Consider the following 27,151-nt stretch of genomic DNA (forward strand, 5'->3'; position numbering starts at 1 on the left):
TTGCAAATAAAGTCACTAAGGACATGCATCATCCCCTGTAGAATAAGACTGTGGCAAATTCATAATGCTTTTGATATTTAGACTACCATGGCTGTGTGTGTGGGGGGGATAAATAAATAAGAAAAAATATATATATTCTATAACTTACCACATGAGAAAGCGCAGGTAGATAGAAACAATAAAAAAGCCCACAAACACACACACAAAATTTCAAGCTTTCGCAACCAACGGTTGCTTCGTCAGGAAAGAGGGAAGGAGAGGGAAAGACGAAAGGATGTGGGTTTTAAGAGAGAGGGTAAGGAGTCATTCCAATCCCGGGAGCAGAAAGACTTACCTTAGGGGGAAAAAAGGACAGGTATACACTCGCGCACGCACACACACACATATCCATCCACACATATACAGACGCAAGCAGACACACACACACACAAACGCACACGCACGCACACACACACACGCACACGCACACACACACACACACACACACACACACACACACACACACATATATATATATATATATATATATATATATATATATATATATATAATGGAAGGAAACATTCCACGTGGGAAAAATTATATATAAATACAAAGATGAGGTGACTTACCGAACAAAAACGCTGGCAGGTCGATAGACACACAAACAAACACAAACATACACACAAAATTCAAGCTTTCGCAACAAATTGTTGCCTCATCAGGAAAGAGGGAAGGAGAGGGGAAGACGAAAGGAAGTGGGTTTTAAAGGAGAGGGTAAGGAGTCATTCCAATCCCGGGAGCGGAAAGACTTACCTTAGGGGGAAAAAAGGACAGGTATACACTCGCACACACGCACATATCCATCCACACATACAGACACAAGCAGACATATTTAAAGACAAAGAGTTTGGGCAGAGATGTCAGTCGAGGCAGAAGTGCAGGGGCAAAGATGTTGTTGAATGACAGGTGAGGTATGAGTGGCGGCAACTTGAAATTAGCGGAGATTGAGGCCTGGTGGATAACGGGATGAGAGGATATATTGAAGAGCAAGTTCCCATCTCCGGAGTTCGGATAGGTTGGTGTTAGTGGGAAGTATCCAGATAACCCGGACGGTGTAACACTGTGCCAAGATGTGCTGGCCGTGCACCAAGGCATGTTTAGCCACAGGGTGATCCTCATTACCAACAAACACTGTCTGCCTGTGTCCATTCATGCGAATGGACAGTTTGTTGCTGGTCATTCCCACATAGAATGCATCACAGTGTAGGCAGGTTAGTTGGTAGATCACGTGGGTGCTTTCACACGTGGCTCTCCCTTTGATCGTGTACACTTTCCGGGTTACAGGACTGGAGTAGGTGGTGGTGGGAGGGTGCATGGGACAGGTTTTACACCGGGGGCGGTTACAAGGGTAGGAGCCAGAGGGTAGGGAAGGTGGTTTGGGGATTTCATAGGGATGAACTAAGAGGTTACGAAGGTTAGGTGGACGGCGGAAAGACACTCTTGGCGGAGTGGGGAAGATTTCATGAAGGATGGATCTCATTTCAGGGCAGGATTTGAGGAAGTCAAGACATATTTAAATACCAGTCTTTGGTCTTTAAATATGTCTGCTTGTGTCTGTGTATGTGTGGATGGATATGTGTGTGTGTGCGAGTGTATACCCGTCCTTTTTTCCCCCTAAGGTAAGTCTTTCTGCTCCCGGGATTGGAATGACTCCTTACCCTCTCCCTTAAAACCCACATCCTTTCGTCTTTCCCTCTCCTTCCCTCTTTCCTGATGAGGCAACAGTTCGTTGCGAAAGCTTGAATTTTGTGTGTATGTTTGTGTTTGTTTGTGTGTCATATATATATATATATATATATATATATATAATGGAAGGAAACATTCCACGTGGGAAAAATTATATATAAATACAAAGATGAGGTGACTTACCGAACAAAAACGCTGGCAGGTCGATAGACACACAAACAAACACAAACATACACACAAAATTCAAGCTTTCGCAACAAATTGTTGCCTCATCAGGAAAGAGGGAAGGAGAGGGGAAGACGAAAGGAAGTGGGTTTTAAAGGAGAGGGTAAGGAGTCATTCCAATCCCGGGAGTGGAAAGACTTACCTTAGGGGGAAAAAAGGACAGGTATACACTCGCACACACGCACATATCCATCCACACATACAGACACAAGCAGACATATTTAAAGACAAAGAGTTTGGGCAGAGATGTCAGTCGAGGCAGAAGTGTAGAGGCAAAGAAGTTGTTGAAAGACAGGTGAGGTATGAGTGGCGGCAACTTGAAATTAGCGGAGATTGAGGCCTGGCGGATGACGAGAAGAGAGGATATACTGAAGGGCAAGTTCCCATCTCCGGAGTTCGGATAGGTTGGTGTTGGTGGGAAGTATCCAGATAACCCGGACGGTGTAACACTGTGCCAAGATGTGCTGGCCGTGCACCAAGGCATGTTTAGCCACAGGGTGATCCTCATTACCAACAAACACTGTCTGCCTGTGTCCATTCATGCGAATGGACAGTTTGTTGCTGGTCATTCCCACATAGAATGCGTCACAGTGTAGACAGGTCAGTTGGTAAATCACGTGGGTGCTTTCACACGTGGCTCTGCCTTTGATCGTGTACACCTTCCGGGTTACAGGACTGGAGTAGGTAGTGGTGGGAGGGTGCATGGGACAGGTTTTGCATCGGGGGCGGTTACAAGGATAGGAGCCAGAGGGTAGGGAAGGTGGCTTGGGGATTTCATAGGGATGAACTAACAGGTTACGAAGGTTAGGTGGACGGCGGAAAGACACTCTTGGCGGAGTGGGGAGGATTTCATGAAGGATGGATCTCATTTCAGGGCAGGATTTGAGGAAGTCGTATCCCTGCTGGAGAGCCACATTCAGAGTCTGGTCCAGTCCCGGAAAGTATCCTGTCACAAGTGGGGCACTTTTGTGGTTCTTCTGTGGGGGATTCTGGGTTTGAGGGGACGAGGAAGTGGCTCTGGTTATTTGCTTCTGTACCAGGTCGGGAGGGTAGTTGCGGGATGCGAAAGCTGTTTTCAGGTTGTTGGTGTAATGATTCAGGGATTCCGGACTGGAGCAGATTCGTTTGCCACGAAGACCTAGGCTGTAGGGAAGGGACCGTTTGATGTGGAATGGGTGGCAGCTGTCATAATGGAGGTACTGTTGCTTGTTGGTGGGTTTGATGTGGACAGACGTGTGAAGTTGGCCATTGGACAGGTGGAGGTCAACGTCAAGGAAAGTGGCATGGGATTTGGAGTAGGACCAGGTGAAACTGATGGAACCAAAGGAGTTGAGGTTGGAGAGGAAATTCTGGAGTTCTTCTTCACTGTGAGTCCAGATCATGAAGATGTCATCAATAAATCTGTACCAAACTTTGGGTTGGCAGACTTGGGTAACCAAGAAGGCTTCCTCTAAGCGACCCATGAATAGGTTGGCGTACGAGGGGGCCATCCTGGTACCCATGGCTGTTCCCTTTAATTGTTGGTATGTCTGGCCTTCAAAAGTGAAGAAGTTGTGGGTCAGGATGAAGCTGGCTAAGGTGATGAGGAAAGAGGTTTTAGGTAGGGTGGCAGGTGATCGTCGTGAAAGGAAATGCTCCATCGCAGCGAGGCCCTGGACGTGCGGAATATTTGTGTATAAGGACGTGGCATCAATGGTTACAAGGATGGTTTCCGGGGGTAACAGATTGGGTAAGGATTCCAGGCGTTCAAGGAAGTGGTTGGTGTCCTTGATGAAGGATGGGAGACTGCATGTTCGGTAAGTCACCTCATCTTTGTATTTTTATATATATATATATATATATATATATATATATATAATGGAAGGAAACATTCCACGTGGGAAAAATTATATATAAAAACAAAGATGAGGTGACTTACCGAACAAAAGCGCTGGCAGGTCGATAGACACACAAACAAACACAAACATACACACAAAATTCAAGCTTTCGCAACAAACTGTTGCCTCATCAGGAAAGAGGGAAGGAGAGGGGAAGACGAAAGGAAGTGGGTTTTAAAGGAGAGGGTAAGGAGTCATTCCAATCCCGGGAGCGGAAAGACTTACCTTAGGGGGAAAAAAGGACAGGTATACACTCGCACACACGCACATATCCATCCACACATACAGACACAAGCAGACATATTTTCACATATATATATATATATATATATATATATATATATATAAAAATACAAAGATGAGGTGACTTACCGAACGAAAACGCTGGCAGGTCGATAGACACACAAACAAACACAAACATACACACAAAATTCAAGCTTTCGCAACAAATTGTTGCCTCATCAGGAAAGAGGGAAGGAGAGGGGAAGACGAAAGGAAGTGGGTTTTAAAGGAGAGGGTAAGGAGTCATTCCAATCCCGGGAGCGGAAAGACTTGCCTTAGGGGGAAAAAAGGACAGGTATACACTCGCACACACGCACATATCCATCCACACATACAGACACAAGCAGACATATTTAAAGACAAAGAGTTTGCTCAAAAGTAGTCCCTGCTATAGTATCAGATGTGCACGAGCATCCAAGGAAACTGATCAGAACACTTCCCACGTTAACTAGCAGATACCCATCTGAATGCATGAGGCTCTGCATATGCAAACTACTTTGTATCAGTAATAAATCAAGATCTTTCTGAAAAAAATATTTCTTCTATACATCACTATTATTCATATATGAGTTTCTCCTGATGAAACGAGCAGTTTGTGGTCACTAAAGGTGTCCCCAGCCTAAACTTCCTTCCTTCTAGAGGATCCCTAAATTTCCAAAGTAGTTGAATTTTGTTCGTTTACCACATCATAAATTAACTGAATATACCAATCACTTGAACAGCTTTAAATTTATAATCACATGTTCTTCCATGACCTGATGTGATGTCTTCCCTATTATGACTTTAAGTAACACTACAAAATTGACTCACCCACCCGATACTCAAATATCCAATATGCTTGGGACCAAAATCTGTACATAAGTGCCACAAGCCCATACTAAACACTTAGGAACCATTAAATGTCGACAAATGAACTGTGTTATTAGTACTTTTTAACAGTGGTTAAATTGTAGCCAATGGCTGTTGGAGAATCGTTTAATTGCCTGCTTCATTGCTGCAGTTGTCCCTTTACCACTGTAGAGCTTCTGCACTGCTGACTACAATTAGCATCGGCATCTTACAACTTCTCCCCCCTTTTCTTATATCTACAACACATTTTATACAAAAGATTTGCATAAAAAAACAGAAAAGTGTAAATAAATGATGATATTTATGTCATTAGCCACTTACTGTTGATTTATAACCAAGGTTTTGTGACTATTTCCTTGTAACAGCAACCACTCGACTTTGGCATGTCATGTACAACAGTTACAGTCTTGAATTCTTTGCTGGATGACTTTGGCTCCGACTCTAAAACTGGTGGTGGTTTTCAAACCAGATTTAGTTTTTTCCAATAGGTTGCAGTCTGTCGTATGGTTTACTGTTCATGCAGTTTCCTTATGCTACTTGCATAAGCTATCACTTTATAAATGGAAGTTCAGAATTATGAAAGTGTACCAATCTGTTTTCTTCTGTCTGATTGAATTATTTACATTGTCAAACAGGTGAGCGAGAATTCAGCAGTTATCGTTTCGTCAAAGACCGCTTGAGAATGCAGTTGGAAGCTGGAGGTGGCACTGTGCTGGAGTCCTTGGATGATGTTCCTGAGGACCGCTTGCGTGATACTATTCTTATTGCTAATCGACCTTGCCTAACTGCAAAGTATATATGTTGCCTAGCCAAAGCAGTGAAGATTATTAATCATGAATTTGTCATCCAAAGAACAAAGGTAATGATAGGAAGCGTACCGAAATTTTGCCTCTTTTATGTAGTAAATGTGTGTACTTTCATTACAGATACTCATAAGAATGTAGAAGCTTTTGTGTGAATACTTTTTCTGTGTGTGGTAGCCTGTTAGTCATATCTTCTGGTTCACTAAGATTTATGAAAATAGCACTGAGAAACAATAACCCTAACTACACTGAAATTAGACAAAGTGTTGGACACTATATTAGCAGTAAGTGATGCTCCACAAATACTGTTTATCCTGTAGAAAGAATAGGTATCACAAAATTTTTTGCAACTGATTTATTTACAAGCACATTGCTGTTTATTGTTTCCTTAACAATATATATTTTGTTTTGTGATCCATAGTGTGTAGTACAAGCAATTTGAAGTTAACTTAATATTCATGAAACTTACAAGTAAATGATGCACTTCTTTTTATGTCACCTATGTCCATTTATTTGTAGCCAATGTGAGTATTAATACAGTTGAAACTTCCTGGCAGATTAAAACTGTGTGCCTGACCGAGACTCGAACTCGGGACCTTTGCTTTTCGCGGGCAAGTGCTGTACCATCTGAGCTACCGAAGCACGACTCACGCCCGGTACTCACAGCTTTACTTCTGCCAGTATCTCATCTCCTACCTTCCAAACTTTACAGAAGCTCTCCTGCGAACCTTGCAGAACTAGCACTCCTGAAAGAAAGGATATTGCGGCAGAAGTAAAGCTGTGAGTACCGGGCGTGAGTCGTGCTTCGGTAGCTCAGATGGTAGAGCACTTGCCCGCGAAAGGCAAAGGTCCCGAGTTCGAGTCTCAGTCGGGCACACAGTTTTAATCTGCCAGGAAGTTTCATATCAGCACACACTCCGCTGCAGAGTGAAAATCTCATTCTCATTAATACAGTTATGCGAACAACTATTTCTTTTATTTTTCTTGTAGAGCACTGAAGATTTGGTTGAAAACAAAAATAAATTTTATTTCTCAAAGATGAATTTATTCTTATGTAAGAGATTATCAGCATTGAAATAACGACTGAGTTGGGATACCAACATTTCATCACTTGATAGTTTGGCAGAAAACCTTTCAGCCATTGTGCTGGTCACTGATTCCTGAGTGTAATTTAATACCTGTTGAAATCTTTTGACGCAATGGCTCCCCTTTCCACCCATTCTGTAACAGTGTGAGAGGTAGACCATGACCCAGAACCATATGTAAAAGTAGGAATTGATGCCATCTCAACACGATGGTAATGATTGTGATGATAGTAATCTTCAGTGATATGTTGCCCTTTGCAATGAGCTCACTTGAATGTTTGCTGTACATTCTAGACCATGCAGCAGCAGTCATTGTTGGTTTGGTGACGGACCACTGGAGCAAGTGTAAGCCTTTGTGTCTCAGTGGTTCATTGTCTGCTGCACACTGTACTGGCAGCACTGCCTGCTGTTGTGTTGGCTTCCAGTGCGTTGAAATCAGGAATAAGCAAATAAACACTGATGCCAGGGTGAGGGACAATAGGAAGCATTTTCTGATTAATCAAACTGATTCAGAGAACAGAGATGGACACTTGTTACATGCTGCCAGAGTGGGACAAAACTGAGTACAACATGTGATCTCATCTCCAAATTATTTATGGTAATCTGTAAGTAACGCAATCACTGCAGGTCTTAAAAAGTTAGGATGAAGACAAATTCATTAGATAGAATTAAAGGAGAAAACTGAACAGTAAGGTGCAAATATACAATATTTTTGCACTGTCATCAATAAGGAAGTCGTCTATTGCAATGAGATGCACAGAAAAATTGAAATACTATGTAGTATGCAAACAAAGGACTCACAGAAAACAAAATTGGTAGGCACTGAATTGAACAAAGAAGTTGTGAAATTAATAAGATAAATATAATAGATAAGAAACAACAATGAAATAACAGTAATACAGTCATATATGTACGTTGCTATTTCCTATGTGCTATTCTGCCCTCTATTCTTAAACTTACTTTCAAATTTCTCACACTCATTGTTTTTCTATTATCATACAGCAAGTAACATTATACAAGTCTTAAATTTTGGATTGAATTTGAGAAATGCTAGACTCAAATCTAAATTCCTGCCCTGACGCAAAAATCTGTAAATGTGGGTTCTGGAGCTGTTCCAGAATTACTGCATCTCATTCAATGTTCATTCCTCTGTCTCTGGCGAGCTTACTGACACATTGACGTAACGCACGTGTGGCATCACTTTTGTCTCGTTATTGTCAACCTTCCTTGTACTATTGTTTTATTATGATTAATTTCACATTAGAGTAGTACTTGCAATTACAAGTCACTAAAACACTGCCACAAATTCTAAGTTGGTTTGGAGACTGATATTTAGATAGCTTTTTGCGCAATATCCTTAAAATGTTAAAAAAAATGAATAAACAGTGTTTTTTATAATGTAAGTTTTTTTTCATTTCATAAGACTTTAGTTTCAATCTCCCAGTTGCAGAAAACTGAGTTGTTTGCAATTTCCCTGTAAAATGCATTTAAAGCGTAGTAAGATATTCTTGTGTTTCAGGGTGATATGTGTTCACCAAATGCTTATGGCCTACCACTGGGCTGGTCACTTTTAGATGAACGCTATGTAGGAAATGGTATTGATCTTGGTGCAGTTCAGAGGACACGTAAAGGTGGTTCCCGACAGTTATTGAGCCGGAAAAAGCTAGTCTTAGTTCATGAAACTCCACAATTTCTTGCCTTTTGGCAAAAAGTTCTTAATGATCTAGGGGCCAAGACAACCACTTACTCACCTAATGATGGTAAGTAGATCATAATAAATTTAATGTCATTATGTGAACCAAGATTTTTGTAAGTAGAAATCTGCTTTTAGTTTTTGGGATGTCTTTTTGGCATACTGCACTAATTACACTGTTCAACAAGGGTTCTATTTCGGATATTAAAGTGTGTGCTTCTAAACCATTTTACCATGGGAAATTCAAATATGTAAACAAAATATCGTTGTCAGGGATATATATCATGGAATGTTTCCCTCTATTATTTATATATATATATATATATATAAAAAAAACAAAGATGAGGTGACTTACCGAACGAAAGCGCTGGCAGGTCGATAGACACACAAACATACACACAAAATTCAAGCTTTCGCAACAAACTGTTGCCTCATCAGGAAAGATGATGAGGCAACAGTTTGTTGCGAAAGCTTGAATTTTGTGTGTTTGTTTGTGTGTCTATCGACCTGCCAGCGCTTTCGTTCGGTAAGTCACCTCATCTTTGTTTTTATATATAATTTTTCCAACGTGGAATGTTTCCTTCTATATATATATATATATATATATATATATATATATATATATATATACAAAGATGAGGTGACTTACCGAACAAAAACTCTTTGTCTTTAAATATGTCTGCTTGTGTCTGTATGTGTGGATGGATATGTGCGTGTGTGCGAGTGTATACCTGTCCTTTTTTCCCCCTAAGGTAAGTCTTTCCGCTCCCGGGATTGGAATGACTCCTTACCCTCTCCTTTAAAACCCACTTCCTTTCGTCTTCCCCTCTCCTTCCCTCTTTCCTGATGAGGCAACAATTTGTTGCGAAAGCTTGAATTTTGTGTGTATGTTTGTGTTTGTTTGTGTGTCTATCGACCTGCCAGCGTTTTTGTTCGGTAAGTCACCTCATCTTTGTATGTATTTATTTATATATAATTTTTCCCACGTGGAATGTTTCCTTCCATTATATATATATATATATATATATATATATATATATATATATATATATATATATATATATATATATATATAGTTATAATAGAGGGAAACATTCCACGTAGGAAATATATATCTAAAAACAAAGATGATGTGACTTACCAAATGAAAGTGCTGGCAGGTCGACAGACACACAAACAAACACAAACATACACACAAAATTCAAGCTTTCGCAACAAACTGTTGCCTCATCAGGAAAGAGGGAAGGAGAGGGGAAGACTTCCTTTCGTCTTCCCCTCTCCTTCCCTCTTTCCTGATGAGGCAACAGTTTGTTGCGAAAGCTTGAATTTTGTGTGTATGTTTGTGTTTGTTTGTGTGTCTGTCGACCTGCCAGCACTTTCATTTGGTAAGTCACATCATCTTTGTTTTTAGATATATATATATATATATATATATATATACAAAGATGAGGTGACTTACCGAACAAAAACGCTGGCAGGTCGATAGACCACAAACAAACACAAACATACACACAAAATTCAAGCTTTCGCAACAAATTGTTGCCTCATCAGGAAAGAGGGAAGGAGAGGGGAAGACGAAAGGAAGTGGGTTTTAAAGGAGAGGGTAAGGAGTCATTCCAATCCCGGGAGTGTGTGTGTGTGTCCATAATTTTCATGGCAAATACAGGGATGTTATAGAGAATTACAGGTGTGTTGCCGCATCCAGTAGTGATGGAACAGGACAATTTCTTGTTCAACAGTTTGAAGAATCAGACATCATTGGGTTATGCCTCACCACACCTATGTCATTAAGTAAATTGACTGCTTGTTTTTACATATCAGCATTTTCTAGTTCTCTAGTATTAATGTAGTACAGTTGTATTAGTGAAGAGGTATCTTTAAATTTTCAGAAATGCCACTTCTGGATGTTGATATAAGCCAGACAACTTCTCCTATATCTGTGGGAAGTTCACCTTTGTCAGAAATAGGAAGAAAATTTCAACAGTCATAAAGAAAGAATATAAGCATTACTTTGGAGTAGAGATAGGAGACCAAGATAAAAAAAGGGCACCACATATCTGTTGTTCTACGTGTTACTGCAAACTAATTCAGTTGTGGAAGGGTAAAGAGAATGTGGCATTGTTTGCTGTGCATATGGTATGGAGAGAGCCCAAGGACCACATCACTGATTATTATTTCCGTCTAACAAAAATTCAGTGTTATACAAACAAAAAATCAAAGAGGCACATTGTTTACCCAGATCTGCCTTCAGCAAGAATGCTAGTACAGCATTCTGACAGCCTTCCAGTACCTTCAAGAGCTCCAGATCAAATTCGGAGTGACAGTGAAGTAAGTAATACTGAAGAAATCACAGATGATGATCCTTTATATCACTGCACAAGTGAGTCATTGCCACATTTCTTAACACAAGCAGGTTTAAATGATTTAGTATGTGATCTAGGACTAAGTAAACAAAAAATGCAGTTGCTTGGTTCAAGATTATAATCTATAAGAGTATAATCTACTCCACAAAAATCCTAAAAATCAATGTTTTCAGGCACAGAGAACATGCCTTTATTTCCTATTTTGGAACTGACATAGCATTGAAGTTTTGCAATGACATTGCTGGCCTAATGAAAGTGCTGAACCTTCACCCTTATTTCACAGGAATGGAGACTTTCCATAGATTCGTCGAAAACAAGTCTCAAGGGTGTTTTGCTCAATAACGGAAATAAAATACCCTCTGTTACAGTAGCTTATGCCAGCTTGACCAAAGAGAATTACGAATTCATACAAAGAACTCATTACAATACAATGAATACATTACAACACAATACAATGAATACAAATGGAAAATATGTGCAGATTTCAAAGTAATTGCAATGGTACTGGGAATGCAACAAGACTACACAAAGTATGCCTGTTTTCTTTGCGAGTGGGACAGTCTAGACAGGAATTCTCAATGCATAAAAAAGAAATGGCCTAATCAGAGATGGAAAGTGGCCGAAAAGAATGTACGGCGTGAACGTCTGATAGCTCCTGAAGATATACTACTTCCACCGCTTCACATCATACTTGGCCTAATGAAACAGTTCGTAAAGGCCATGGACCCAACAGGCAGTGGGTTTGCACCCCTAACTACCAGATTCCCTTGTCTTTCAGCTACAAAAATAAAGGAAGGTGTATGTGTGGGCCCACAAATCAAAGAGCTGCAGAAACGTGCAAATTTTGAAGCACGTTTAATTGACAAAGAAAAGACAGCATGGGACTGTTTCAAGATGGTGTCAGAAAACTTGCTCAGAAGAAGGAAGAGCTACTAACTACAAAGCCATGGTGAATGACATGATCAAAGCATATCAAGATCTGGGGCGCAATATGTCTTTGAATGTACATATGATGGACTCTCATCTAGACTACTTCACAGAGATTTGTAATGATGTATCGGATGAACATGGCAAAAGATTCCATAAAGACATTTCTACCATAGAAAGGCATTATGAAGGGAAGTGGGTACCTTCTGTGTCAGCAGATTATTGCTGGAATATCATTTGAGAGAAGAAAGATTCACAATACAAGAGAAAAAAGTGATCTGCATTACAATACAGTGGCTCATTTTTTTTCAATTTTCTGTAATTTCTCATGTCAGATAAGTACTACAAAGTGTATACACAAAGATTACTGTGATGTGTGTTAGATCTCACCCTCTATTAATGTGATGAACTTATAAGATCATAAAAACGTGAATTTGTTTATCGAATTTCACCTCATGTTTGCTGCACTATATCAGAAATAGAAAAGCGAAATAAAATTGTGATTACTCATAAACTGTCCCTGACAGAAAAAAACTAAAAACAGTTTTGAATTGAGCACTCGAAGTACAACTAGGATCACAACGTATTTTTTCAGAAATAGAAACAGTGTGTGTCATATCATAATTAAATTATTTGAAGAAGAGTTAGTAGTAAGATGCTTCAGTGCTGCACTGGTAATAGCATTGACACCTTTCATGTACCATTGAGGTCCTCACTTCTCCCCAGTGATAAAGTCATTGTTTCTAAAATTCTTAAGTAATCCTCTCCTCACATCCTCGTGAAAGGAAATGAAAATAAAAGTGACCAAGGACATTTCTTCGCTTTTAGAAACATGAGATTAGATTGGAATCCTTTTGTTCCCACTGACGCATAGTGAGGAGAGGATGTAGGAAAAACAAGAATCGATATGTATCGTAAAAATAAAACAGTGGGGAATCCAGGATGGAATGTAACTATGTTATGAAAAGAATAGTTGCTACTCACCATATAGCTGAGATGCTGAGTGACAGATAGCCACAACAAAAAGGCTGTCACAAAATAAGCTTTTGGCCATCAAGGCCTTTGTCGATAATAGGTAACAAACACACACACACACACACACACACACACACACACAAATGAAACTCACACACACATGACTATAGTCTGACAGCTGAAACCACACTTTGAGCAGCAGCAGCAGCAGCAGTAGTTCATGATGGGAGAGGCAACTTGGTGGGGATAGGAGGAGGCTGGAGTGGGGGGGGGGGGGGGTAGCAGGGTAGAGGTGGGAGATGGTGAACTGCTGCTGGCAAGCATGCAGGGACGAGATGGAGAGGGGGTCGGGCAGCTAGGTGCAGTCGGGAGGTTAGACGGAGGGCAGGGGAGAGGTGCGAGGGGTGATTGTGGAAAAGGAGAAAAGTAAAAAGATTGGATGCATTGGTTAAATAGAGGACTGTGTAGTGTGGGAAAGGAAACAGGAAAGGGGTTGGATGGGTGAGGACAATGGCTAACAAAAGTTGAGGTCGGGATCGCAGTATATATTGCAAGGAGAGTTCCCACCTGTGCAAATCAGAAACGCTGGTGTTGGTGGGAAGGATCCACATGGCACAGGCTGTGAAGCAGTCATTGAAATGAAGAATGTCGTGTTGGGCAGCGTGCTCAGTTGTTTCTTGGCCACAGTTTGTCGGTGGCCATTCATGCAGACAGACAGCTTGGTGGTTGTCATGCCCACACAGAATGCAGCACAGTGGTTGCAGCTTACCTTGTAGACCACATGACTGGTTTCACAGGTTTTATTTTATCGTATGGCAAGCCCCCCCCCCCCCCCCCCATCGGGCAGACCGTTCACCAGGTGCCAGTCTTTCAATTTAATGCCACTTCGGCGACCTGCAGTCGATGAGGATGAATGGATGATGATGATGACAGAACCCAGTCCCTGGGCAGAGAAAATTCCCCGACACAGCTGGGCCCATGGGATTGACAATCCGTCCCGCTGACCATTCAGCTACCGGAGGTGGAAGTTTCACAGGCAGCCCTGCCTTTGATGGTATAGGTGATGATTGTGACCGGAATGGAGTTGTGGTGGTGGGAGGATGTATGAGACAGGTCTTGCTTCTAGCTCAGTTACAAGAATATGAGCCATGAAGTAAGGGGTTTGGAGCAGGGGTTGTTTAGGGATGGACAAGTATACTGTGTAGGTTCAGTGGACAGCGTAATACCACCTTGGGAGGGGTGGGAAGGATAGCGGTCAGGACATTTCTCATTTCAGGGTATGACAAGAGGTAGTCAGAAGCCTGACGGAGAATGCAATTCAGTTGCTCAGTCCTGGGTGGTACTGAGTTACAAGAGGAATGCTCCTCTCTGACCAGATGGTGAGACTTTGGGAGGTGGTGGGAGACTGGAAAGATAAGGCACGGGAGGTTTGTTTTTGTACACATTTGGGAGGACAATTACAGTCTGTGAAGGCCTCACTGAGACCCACAATATATTTTGAGAGAGACCGCTCATCACTGCAGATGCGATGACCATGGGTGGCTAGGCTGTATGGTTGGGACTCCTTGGTAAGGACCGGTTGGCAGCTGTTGAAGTGGAGATATTGCTGGTGGTTAATAGGTTGGTGCGTTTTGACAGCTGCCAGCCCTCCTTTTCCACTGTCCTCCTGTCTCTGCTACATATCCTACAAAACCACTGAAGATTCTCATTGACTTCCCCAGTTCCCATGTTGTTGTTGTGGTCTTCAGTCCTGAGACTGGTTTGATGCAGCTCTCCATGCTACTCTATCCTGTGCAAGCTTCTTCATCTCCCAGTACCTACTGCAACCTACATCCTTCTGAATCTGCTTAGTGTATTCATCTCTTGGTCTCCCTCTACGATTTTTACCCTCCACGCTGCCCTTCAATGCTAAATTTGTGATCCCTTGATGCCTCAAAACATGTCCTACCAACCGATCCCTTCTTCTAGTCAAGTTGTGCCACAAACTTCTCTTCTCCCCAATCCTATTCAATACCTCCTCATTAGTTACGTGATCTACCCACCTTATCTTCAGCATTCTTCTGTAGCACCACATTTCGAAAGCTTCTATTCTCTTCTTGTCCAAACTGGTTATCGTCCATGTTTCACTTCCATACATGGCTACACTCCATACAAATACTTTCAGAAACGACTTCCTGACACTTAAATCTATACTCGATGTTAACAAATTTCTCTTCTTCGGAAACGATTTCCTTGCCATTGCCAGTCTACATTTTATATACTCTCTACTTCGACCATCATCAGTTATTTTACTCCCTAAATAGCAAAACTCCTTCACTACTTTAGGTGTCTCATTTCCTAATCTAATCCCCTCAGCATCACCCGATTTAATTTGACTACATTCCATTATCCTCGTTTTGCTTTTGTTGATGTTCGTCTTATATCCTCCTTTCAGGACACTGTCCATTCTGTTCAACTGCTCTTCCAAGTCCTTTGCTGTCTCTGACAGAATTACAATGTCATCGGCGAACCTCAAAGTTTTTATTTCTTCTCCATGAATTTTAATACCTACTCCGAATTTTTCTTTTGTTTCCTTTACTGCTTGCTCAATATGCAGATTGAATAACATCGGGGAGAGGCTACAACCCTGTCTCACTCCTTTCCCAACCACTGCTTCCCTTTCATGCCCCTCAACTCTTATAACTACCATCTGGTTTCTGTACAAATTGTAAATAGCCTTTCGCTCCCTGTATTTTACCCCTGCCACCTTCAGAATTTGAAAGAGAGTATTCCAGTTAACATTGTCAAAAGCTTTCTCTAAGTCTACAAATGCTAGAAACGTAGGTTTGCCTTTTCTTAATCTTTCTTCTAAGATAAGGCGTAAGGTTAGTATTGCCTCACGTGTTCCAACATTTCTATGGAATCCAAACTGATCTTCCCCGAGGTCAGCTTCTACCAGTTTTTCCATTCGTCTGTAAAGAATTCGCATTAGTATTTTGCAGCTGTGACTTATTAAACTGATAGTTCGGTAATTTTCACATCTGTCAACACCTACTTTCTTTGGGATTGGAATTATATTCTTCTTGAAGTCTGGGGGTATTTCGCCTGTCTCATACATCTTGCTCACCAGATGGTAGAGTTTTGTCATGACTGGCTCTCCCAAGGCGATCAGTAGTTCTAATGGCATGTTGTCTACTCCCGGGGCCTTGTTTCTACATCTACATCTACATTGATACTCCGCAAGCCACCCAACGGTGTGTGGCGGAGGGCACTTTACGTGCCACTGTCATTACCTCCCTTTCCTGTTCCAGTCGCGTATGGTTCGCGGGAAGATCGCGTATGGTTCGCGCCACTGCAGTAAATCACAGCACTCATCACATCAAAGCCCAGACCTAACGATTCTACATCTTGTCAGGAACTTTTCACTCATGATAAATATAATACTTGAGAAAGAATAAGTCGATTAAATTATCGATAAACAAGAAAACACATTTACAAATGGCCATCATGAAAATCCCATACTGCATGTACACAGAAGAGCCAAAGAAACTGGTACAGCTGCCTTATATCATGCAGGGCCCCTGTGAGCATGCAGATGTGCTTCGACATGACATGGATTCGACAACAGCATGTTGCAAGACATCCCAGATATGCTCAACAATGTTCATGTCTGGGGAGTTCGGTAGCCAGAAAAGTGTTTAAACTCAGAAGAGTGTGTCTGAAGCTACTCTGTAGCCATTCTGGATGTGTGGGGTGTCAAATTGTCTTGCGGGAAAGGAAGGCAGATTGGTCTGATGAAGAATGTATGAAAAGAATTGAGGAGCTTAACATAGCACATGTAATTATTTCAGAGAAGAACTAGAGCAAATCTGAATGAATATAATGAGAAGTGCAGTGTAGCTAAGAGGGTTTGCAGAAAGAAGAAAAGAGCACTAGAAAAGAAGTAATAAAATACTTGACAGATGGGCAGTATTTTCCCAAGAGTTACTGAACCCAGAAGTAGAAGGATTAGAACAAGACGAACTCGTGGAAATAACTTATGATGGGCCAGAGGTCTTAACACCAGAACCCACACTGGAGGAAGTGATACAAGCCATTAAGACCTTAAAAACTAATAGGGCACCTGGAGAAGATCAGATCCAGGTGGGACTTCTCAAATATGGTGGGAATGCATTGTGGAAAGCAATACATAAAGCAATACTGAACATCTGGCGGGGGAAGAGCATGCCAGTGGAGTGGAAAACGGCTATTATGTGCCCCATACATAAAAAAGGAGATAAATTTAACTGCCAGAATTACTGAGATATATCCTTGCCAAATACTACATGTGAAGTGTTCTCCAAGGTCCTAACTAGGAGGCTTAGGAGTCTTACTCCCTATGTGAAAGAGAGAATTGGAGACTATCAGAGTGGCTTTAGAAGAAATAGGTCAACAGCTGACCAAATATTCACATTACGCATACTACTAGAAAAATGTTATGAACATCAAATAAACATACATCAGTTTTACATTGATTTCAAACAAGCCTATGGTAGCATCTCAAGAGTGACATTGTGTAATGTGAGGGAAGAGATTGGAATATATAAGAAGCTCATTCAACTTACTATGATGACCCTCAGTGAAATGAATCGTAAAAAAAAAAAAAAATGGGGCAAAATCACCAGAGAAGTGGAAGTGAAGAAGGGATTGAGACAGGGTGACTGCTGTTCAACCTTTGCCTAAAAAAAAGTCATGTCAGATAGAGGTAAATAGAGAAAGAACCATTTTTAATTGTTCACTGCAGTACCTAGTCTACACTCGCACTCACACGAAACACTGCTGTGCTGGCTGATGCCCATCTACAACTGCAGAGAGGTGCAAGTGAACTTGGCCTGGTAGTCAGTGTCAAAAAGATTGAATATATGGCAATGATCAACCAGCGAAACCCATCAAATCTCAGGATTGCCGATAAGGAGTTGGAAAGTGTGAGAGACTTCAAGTACCTTTGATCAACTATCACAGAGACAAATGACATCAGCAGTGAGGTGAAAGCTAGAATGGCAACAGGCAACAAATGCTACTTTGCCACAGTACCCATGCTTAGGGGCTCACTTCTACCACAAAAATCTAAAATCCTCATTTACAAAACAATTATAAGACCAGTTGTTATGTATGTATGGTGCTGAGACATGGACATGACTGCAAGTGAGAAAAGGATCCTTAGCATTTGTGAGAGAAAGGTTCTGCATAAACTATACGACCCAATATACAATCAAGAAGGTTGGCGCACCTGTACAAATGCAGAATTAGAACAGCTTTTTGAAGAACTTAACATTGTCACTACCATTATAATAAGAAAACTGCGATGGGCAGGATATGTGGTCAGAATGGAGGAAGATAGACACATTAGAAGATTTTTGATGGCAAGGCTGGAGGCAGTTGGCGGAAGGGACATCCCAGAAAGAGCTGGGTGGGCAGAATTGAAGAAGACATGAAAAAGCTAGGTGTCAGAGGATGGAGACAGAAAGCCATGGACCGGAGGGAATGGCAGGATATTGTGATGCAGGCCAAGGCACTTCAAGGGCTGTAGAGCCGAGGAGTAGTAGTAAATAAAATATTTTAGAAGGAATAAGTCGATTAAATTATCGATAAACGAGGAAGCATGTTTAAAAATGGCCATCATGAAAATCCCACACTGCATGTACACTGAAGAGCCAAAGAAACTGGTACAGCAGCCTTATATCGTGTAAGGCCCCTGCAGGCATGCAGAAGTACCGCAACATGATGTAACATGGATTCGACTAATGTCTGAAGTAGTGCTGGAGGGAATTGACACGGGAATCCTGCAGGGCTGTCCATAAATCTGTAAGAGTACAAGGGGCTGGAGATGTCTGCTGAACAGCATGTTGCAAGGCATCCCAGATATGCTCAATAATGTTCGTGTTTGGGAATTTCGGTAGCCAGCGGAAGTGTTTAAACTCAGAAGAGTGTTTCTGGAGCCACTCTGTTGCAGTTCTGGACATGTAAGGTGTCGAATTGCCTTGCTGGAATTGCCCAAGGCCGTCAGAATGCACAATGGACATGAATGGAAGCAAATGATCAAACAGGATGCTTACGTATGTGTCACCTGTTGGAATTGTATCTAGAGGTATCAGGGGTCCATATCACTCCAGCTGCACATGTCCCACACCATTACAGAACCTCCACCAGCTTGAACAGTCCCCTGCTGACATGCAGGTCCATATGGATTCATGAGGTTGTCTGCATACCCGTACATGTCCATCTGCTCGATACAATTTGAAATGATACTCGTCCAACCAGGCAACATGTTTCCAGTCGTCAACAGTCCAATGTGGGTGTTGATGGGCCCATGTGAGGCGTAAAGCTTTGTGTTGTGCAGTCATCGAGGGTAGACAAGTGAGCCTTCAGCTCCAAAAGCCAATATCAATGATGTTTCATTGAATGATTCGCACACTGACACTTGTTGATGGCCCAGCATTGAAATCTGCAGCAGTTTGCGGAAGGGTTGCACTTCTGTCATGTTGAATGATTCTCTTCAGTTGTCGTTGGTTCCATTCATGCAGAATCTTTTGCCAGCCACAGCAGTGTCGGAGATTTGATGTTTTACAGAACTTTCCTGATATTCTCAGTACACTTGTGAAATAGTCGTATGGGAAAATCACCACTTCATCGCGACCTTGGAGATGCTGTGTCCCATTGCTCATGTGCCGACTACAACACCATGTTCAAACGTACTTAAATCTTGATGACCTGCCATTGTAGCAGCAATAACCAATCTAACAACTGTGCCAGACACTTGTTGTCTTATATAGGTCGTCGACAGTCGCAGTGGAGTATTCTACCTGTTTACTTATCTCTGTATTTGAATATGCATGCCTATACCAGTTTCTTTGGCACTTCAATGTATATTCAAATGACACAGACATAATAAACAACGTAGGAAAAGACTGATTGCTACTTACCGTAAAGAAGACGTGTTAAGTTACAGAGAGGCACAATTAAAAGACACTTGTGTGCAACTTAATGTGTTCTTTCGGTAAGTAGCGATCTGTCTTTTCCAACATTGTTGATATTCTTGCCTGGCGTTTTCATTATTTGGCAGACAAATATAAAATTTTTTTGTCATGATTAAAGCAGAGGAGTTTTAATTACACAGTTTGCGTTTGTACTACATGTAATGAATTAATCACTGTGATGTGATTTTAATGATCTGAAGATTATTGCTTGGACAGTCATACCCAGTTATCATTTTATAAACGTACACTCAACACAAATTTTATATTGAAAATTAAGATCATGTACTAGACAAAATTCACCATGTCGAGTCTTATAAAAAGACACAGACGTGTTATATTACTGGTATGCTATGTATGCTATGATGTAGAGAACAGCAGCGTGGTCACATTGACAACATATGAGTTATCATTTTTATTCCTTTCTGGAGTGTGATATCTATGAGGTGTGAGAGAAACTATACACTGGTGGAGTTGTTGCTAGTCTTGATAAAAGTTTCAACTGGTAGAGCATGTAACATGTCAGTCACATTCTTTTGAATGTTCTCCAGAGTCCCAAAATGATGTCTTTTTAAGGCATTTTTCAGTTTCAGTAAAGGGAAAGAAAAAGGACTTAGTTCAGGTGAATGGGGGCGGCGGGGGGCAGGGGGCTGTGGAACAACCAGGAATGCCTTTTGAGGTTAAAATTTCCATGATGGAGGTGGCCGTGTGAGGTGAGGCATTGTCACGATGTAGCATCCACTTCTCTACAATTCTGGTATCACTTGATTTACCCTTTTCTTATGCCTTTCAGGGACATCTTCATGGTTGACAGTTTGTCCTGGAGGAACAAATTCTTTATGCACGATACCCCTACTGTCAAAAAAGCAGATCAGCAGTGTTTTAATCTTTGATTTGCTCATTTGAGCTTTTTTTGGTTGAGTGTGCTACTTTTCACTTTGCCACTTTGTCCTGTGATAGTACTCAAAAATCCAGGATTCATCACCTGTTACCACACTTGAATTAACCATTCACGGTCGTTGGTAATACTCTGAAGGAGATCAGTGCACACGTTTTTTCAATAGTCCCATTCGATTGTGGGGTTTTTCGGCATGATTTTTGCACAAACCTCTGGTAGGCACAAAACTTCAGTCAAAATGTGATATATGGTAAAAGTGTTTTAAGTTTAACAGTCACTCATCATCCTTATTGTTAAACGTTGGACTGATCTCACAGGAGCACTCACATGTTTGACATTTTTGTCATTTTTTTAAGTTGAAGGGCTCCCTGCGGAAGGTTCACCTTCAACGTGTTGTCAACCTTCCAAAACTGATTTGTGCCAGCAAAAAACTTATGCTATTGATAAAGAATGTTTCCCATAGTCATGTTTAAACTTTTTGAAGGTCACACTTGTGGAGTCCCCAAATTTAACACAAAACTTGAGGATGTAACGTTGCTCTGAATCTAGCTGTTTCATTTTCGTAACACACAACAGAAACACAACTTCCCCAGTGGCGCTCTCAAAAATCAAGTGGTGTATGTATGGAGCTGATCTTTGACTGAGCATCTGGAAGAGATGAGCACATCGCTTTGTACAAGTAGAGTAACACAGCACTGCCAAGTCAGTCACAGTGTTGTCAGTCTCATTACTTTTCTCACACACTTCGTGCACTGTCATACTACATCATCCCTGATCCAGTGATTGAAAACTTTTTCAGTCATCAGTCTTCTGAAAAATTCCTCTCCTGTGCATACTTTTTCATTCTCTCTGTAGCAGATGCAATCTGTGTCCTCAGTTATTTGTTGGATACATTCCGGTCTGTGTTTTCCTCTACAGTTTTTACCCTCTACATAGCACTATCAAAATAATTCATGTTTCATTGTTCACATAATGCAAAAACCAAATTTCTTTTCTCACTCTTTACACAGCATACACAAATTGAGGTAAACACCTTGTCATTTTTCTCTCTCTCTCTCTCTCTCTCTCTCTCTCTCTCTCTCTCTCTCTCTCTCTCTCTCTCTCTCTCCCTCTCCCTCTCCCTCTCCCTCTCTATTCTCTCTTCTAAATTCTATACCCAATGAGTTTACATAATAATATTAAATCCATACAAATATTTTTCAAGCTGCCTCTAATGATTCATTGATTAATGAATTAAATAATTCATGCATTCACAAAGCTTGTTCTATGAAGCTGACTATGAACTGTCTAAACACTATCATATTGAAATGCACTGGTAAAAAAAGTCAGTAATCCCTTTGAAAATTTGTTGTAGAAACAGTGGAGTACATGAAATGATTATATATCAGTAGCTCAAATGGTTGAGAGGTACCAGATGTGGTCCGATACTAAAACACCCATATTTACGCAGTGTAGCACTGCATCCACTGATTGTGGTATGTGTTTAATCATACATGTGGTGAATACTGTGTTCAGGCACATTAATCTACCACACTTGACCTGTTTGTTTAGCACTGTAAGAATTGGGATTGAATGAGTTGTGTGAGTTGCTTGTCCTATCGCCTCCCACATATGCATGCTGGCCAGAGAAGTTATGCACATCATGCAGACCACATTGAGTTTTTGGGGCAGAAATGGATACGCATGAGCTGTTGGAACAGCATATCAACCTCCTGTTACAATAACAACAGAACTCAAATACAATCAGTTGACTGTAGGGAGATCAAGTGCATCTCTGTGGCAAGGTGTATGCTTGTTCGACATGTTTGCAAAACACTGATCCTTATGGCCACAGGCATTTCTTCTTCAAGAATAGACACAGCACTTTGCTAGCTATACAGCCACGCCATGTACTGGCAGGCTATATTGAAACCATTAACTGTGCATCTAATCTCCCCCAGGGTTCATATACTGTCATTGGTTCAAAGTTGACACTGTCTTTATGGATGTTTAGGTATGTTTTTTAGCAGTGTAGTTAAAAATATAAATAATATTAAAAACAATAATTTATAGCATGATAGGATTATGTTATAAGTTGCTATAAGCAATGAAATACCTTTGTGGATGTTCTTTTATGTCAAATACATATTAAATTAAATGATGTTACTAATATAAGCTACATTTTTAACTGTGAATTGAAAACAAACATGTCAGACATTTCAAGAATAATGTGTAAAAAAGAAAGAAATAAACTGTGCAGAAGCACAGTTTCAGCAATAAGGAGCTTGGAAACATTATTTTGAGCTTTCAGAAAATACGACCGATATTAAATGTTTCAAATTTTTACAGTGAATCTTTTGTAGCTTTAATAAAACTTACACTTAAACAGAAACATACAAGTTCACTACGGGTTCGCCCTTTCTGGAACAGATAAAGGAAAGAATTTGTACATGTATGCAATTGACTGTAGCCTTATGTGATTGCCCCATATTTCTCAGGCTCATTGTGGGTGCCAAAAAGCTAAATGTGAGTTTTTCTCTTTTCTGTTTCTGTATTAAAGTGTACTAAATATTTATTATATGGCAGAAAAATTGCTGTAATAAATGCTTTCCTTAAAAATGAATTGAAAAAATAAAAGAAGGATAAATGTTTATGTGGGAAGTTGATCATACTAATCACAGTACACACATGCATTATTACACTCATTGCCCTGAAATATTGCAACAGTGCAGGGGCAAGACATTAGAGAAAATACTTTGACACAAAAACGAAAACTCGTAATAAATTATAGACAAGGTGTGCCCACATATTAGATTAACTGTACACTGTAGATCCCACAGACATACGTTTCCATGTGTAAAAAGAAATTTAAGGTGTAAATTTTATTTAAGCACAATACAATAGAATCGTATAACACTACAATATGTTAAAAAAATGCTCTTTGCCAATGACCAAACAATTATACGGAAGGCAGAAAATGACCTCCAATCTGCAATACATCACCTAAATCAAATATGTAAGAATTGTAGTATCTTCTAAAAAGTGTAGTGAACACAACTAAAGTAATGGCCTTCAGAAGAAAGTTTACAGTACACCCCAAAATAGTAGAATAATCAATGGTACAATCGTTCTGTTGATAAGCGGCACATTTGCAGCCATTAGGCTGCGGTACTATGTATGATTATGAAAAATATGTTACAAATAAATTAAATAATCTTCAAAATATGTTGTTGTCAGTCTTCAGTCTAAAGACTGAAGTGATGCAGCTCTCCATGCTACTCTATGCTCTTCAAGCCTCTTCATCTCAAGTAGCTTCTGCAGCCTACATCCTTCTTAATCTGCTTTAGTGTATTCATCTCTTGGTCTCCCTCTACGGTTTTTACCCTCCACGCTTCCCCTAAATTAGTGATCCCTTGATGCCTCGGAATGTGCCCCACCAACCAGTCCCTTCTTCTAGTCAAATTGTGCCACAATTTCCTCTTTCCCCCAATTCTATTCAGTACCTCCTCATTACTTACATGATCTACCCATCTAGTCTTCAGCAGTCTTCTGTATCACCATATTTCGAAAGCTTCTTTTCTTTTCTTGTCTAAATTATTCATTCTCCATGTTTCACTGCCATACATTGGAACACTCCATACAAATACTTTCAGAAAAGACTTTCTGACACTTTATTCTGTATTCAGTGTTAACAAATTTCTCTTCCTCAGAAACGCTTTCCTTGCCATAGCGAGTCTACATTTTACATCCACTCTACTTCGACCATCATCAATTATTTTTCTTCCCAAAGAGCAAAACTCATCTGCTACTTTAATTGTCTCATTTTCTAATCTAATCTAATTCCCTCACCTTCACCTGATTTAATTTGACTACATTCCATTAGTGTCATTTTGCTTTTGTTGAGGTTCATCTTATATCCTACTTTCAAGACAATGTCCATTCTGTTCAACCGAACTTCCAAATCCTGTAATATCTCTGGCAGAATTACAGAGTCAATAACAAACCTCAAAGTTCTTATTTCTTCTCCTTGGATTTCAATTCCTACTCCAAATTTTTCATTTGTTTCCTTTACAGCTTGCTCAATATACAGATTGAAAACATCAGGGACAGGCTAAAACCCTTCCTCACTCCCTTCCCAACCACTGCTTCCCTTTCATGTCCCTTGACTCTTATAACTGCCATCTGGTCTCTATACAAATTGTAAATAGCCTTTCGCTCCTTGAATTTACCCCTTCCACCTTCAGAATTTGAAAGAGAATATGTCAGTCAACATTGTCAAAAACTTTCTCTAAGTCTACAAACACTAGAAATGTAGGTTTGCCTTTCCTCAATTTATCTTCCAAGATAAGTCGTAGTGTCAGTATAGCATCGCGTGTTCCAACATTCCTATAGAATCCAAACTTATCTTCCCTGAGAACAGCTTCTACCAGTTTTTCCATTCATCTGTAAGGAACTTGTGTTAGTATTTTGCAACTGTAACTTATTAAACTGATAGTTAAGTAATTTTCACAATTGTCGACACCTGCTTTATTTGGGATTGCAATTATTATTCTTCAAGACTGAAGGTATTCGCCTGTCTCGTATGCCTTGCTCACTAGATGCAAGAGTTTTGTCATGGCTGGCTCTCCCAAAGCTATCAGTAGTTCCAAAGGAATGTTGTCTGCTCCCGGGGCTTGTTTCAACTTAGGTCTTTCAGTGCTCTGTCAAATTCTTTACGCAATACCATATCTCCTATTTTGTCTTCATCTGTGTCCTCTTCCATTTCCATAATATTGCCCTCAAGTACATCACTCTTGTAGAGACCCTCTATATACTCCTTCCACCTTCCTGCTTTCCCTTCTTTGCTTGGGACTGGTGTTCCATCAGAGCTTTTCTTATTCATACTGGTGGTTCTCTTTTCTCCAAAGGTCTCTTTAATTTTCCTGTAGGCAGTATCTGTCTTATCCCTGTTCTCCAGCCATTACTGCTTAGCCATTTTGCACTTCCTGTTGATTTCATTTTTGAGACATTTATATTCCTTTTTCCCTCTTCATTCACTGAACTTTTATATTTTCTCCTTTCATCAATTAAATTCAATATCTCTTCTGTTACCCAAGGATTTCTACTAGCCCTCATCATTTTACCTCCTGGATCCTCTGCTGCCTTCACTATTTCATCTCACAGAGTTACCTATTCGTCTTCAACTGTATTTCTTTCCCCTGTTCTTGTTAATCCTTCCTTAATGCTCTTTCTGAAACTCTCCACAACCTCTGCTTCTTTCAATTTATCCAGGTCCCATCTCCTTAAATTCCTCCCCTTTTGCAGTTTCTTCCATTTTAACTACAGTTCATAAGCAATAAATTGTGGTCAGAGTACACATCTGCCCACAATTTAAAACCTGGTTCCTAAATTTCTGTCTTACTATTATATAATCTATCTGAAACCTTCCAGTGTCTCCAGGCCTCTTCCACTTATACAACCTTCTTTCATGATTCTTAAACCAAGTGTTAGCTATGATTAAGTTATGCTCTGGGCAAAATTGTACCAGACGGCTTCCTATTTCATTCCTTACACGCAATCCATGTTCACCTACTACTCTGCCTTCTCTTCCTTTTCCTACCATTGAATTCCAGTCCCCCATGGGACATATATGTGGCACAATATATTCAACGCAGGATGACAGTATAAAGAAGTATACAGATCTAAAATTTCGCAATGTAATGACTACTTCAGTTCTAAAATATGGGAGCATATCTTGGACATTAATTAAGAAAGTCAGAAAGAGAATATAGTCAGCCAGAATGAAATTTTTAAGGAAAGTGTAAGAGACTAAATATAAAATAATATTACAACAGAAAGACCTTTTTACTGAATAAATGCAAAAATAGAGTAAGGATATATAAAATGGAAACAACAGAATTAGGGGAAACTGATCGGTTAAAGAAGTAATCAATTGGGAAAGAGAGATGTAGGACAACTGAGAAACTGATGGCTACAGTGAGGACGACAGGCTGTGAAACGGAGAAGAAGAAGATAAATTACAGTAAGAAGTTATAATAAAAGTGTATCTTATTTGACCTAATTTTTAAGAAACTCTTTACATATTCTCTTCATTGGAGGAGAAAAAGTTGCTCAAATGAAAATTCTCTAACTAATTCTTAATTCAGTTTCCCATAAGTCTTCAATATACTCTAGCAAATTGTTGAAAATGTGTATTCAGAAATATATGACTTTGTTCAGAACAAATGTTATACACTTGAAATAATATTCAGAATGTTTTTACTCGTGGTATTGTGTGGCTCTTTGTAGTATTTATTCAGTGATGAGGAAAGTGAATTACTTATAATCACACATGATGTTATTGAGTAGGGTAAGGTGGGGTAAATCCGACCGGGTGGGTAAACCCAACTGCCCTCTATTTGTGAGAAACAGCAAAGCGGAGCGATTTCGCATTAGTGTAACCATGTAGAGTGTTCAAAATAACGAAAATGTCACC

The 27,151-nt window shown here is 40.2% G+C and overlaps 1 protein-coding gene across 4 annotated transcripts in view; it reads left to right on the plus strand.

Annotated features, from left to right (window-relative positions):
- Positions 1 to 27,151, plus strand: part of LOC124795211 (TP53-binding protein 1-like) — a 288,269-nt gene that overhangs the window by 249,334 nt on the left and 11,784 nt on the right. For 3 of the 4 annotated variants that reach the window (XM_047259124.1, XM_047259126.1, XM_047259125.1), the window contains 2 exons: positions 5,597 to 5,820; positions 8,369 to 8,609. In XM_047259124.1, the coding sequence (XP_047115080.1) occupies positions 5,597 to 5,820; positions 8,369 to 8,609 (465 nt within the window). The remainder of the gene's footprint in view (positions 1 to 5,596; positions 5,821 to 8,368; positions 8,610 to 27,151) is intronic. The other variant, XM_047259127.1, reaches the window with a different exon arrangement.

This window comes from Schistocerca piceifrons, chromosome 4 (assembly GCF_021461385.2).
Source record: "Schistocerca piceifrons isolate TAMUIC-IGC-003096 chromosome 4, iqSchPice1.1, whole genome shotgun sequence".
In the NCBI taxonomy this organism is placed as follows: domain Eukaryota; kingdom Metazoa; phylum Arthropoda; class Insecta; order Orthoptera; family Acrididae; genus Schistocerca; species Schistocerca piceifrons.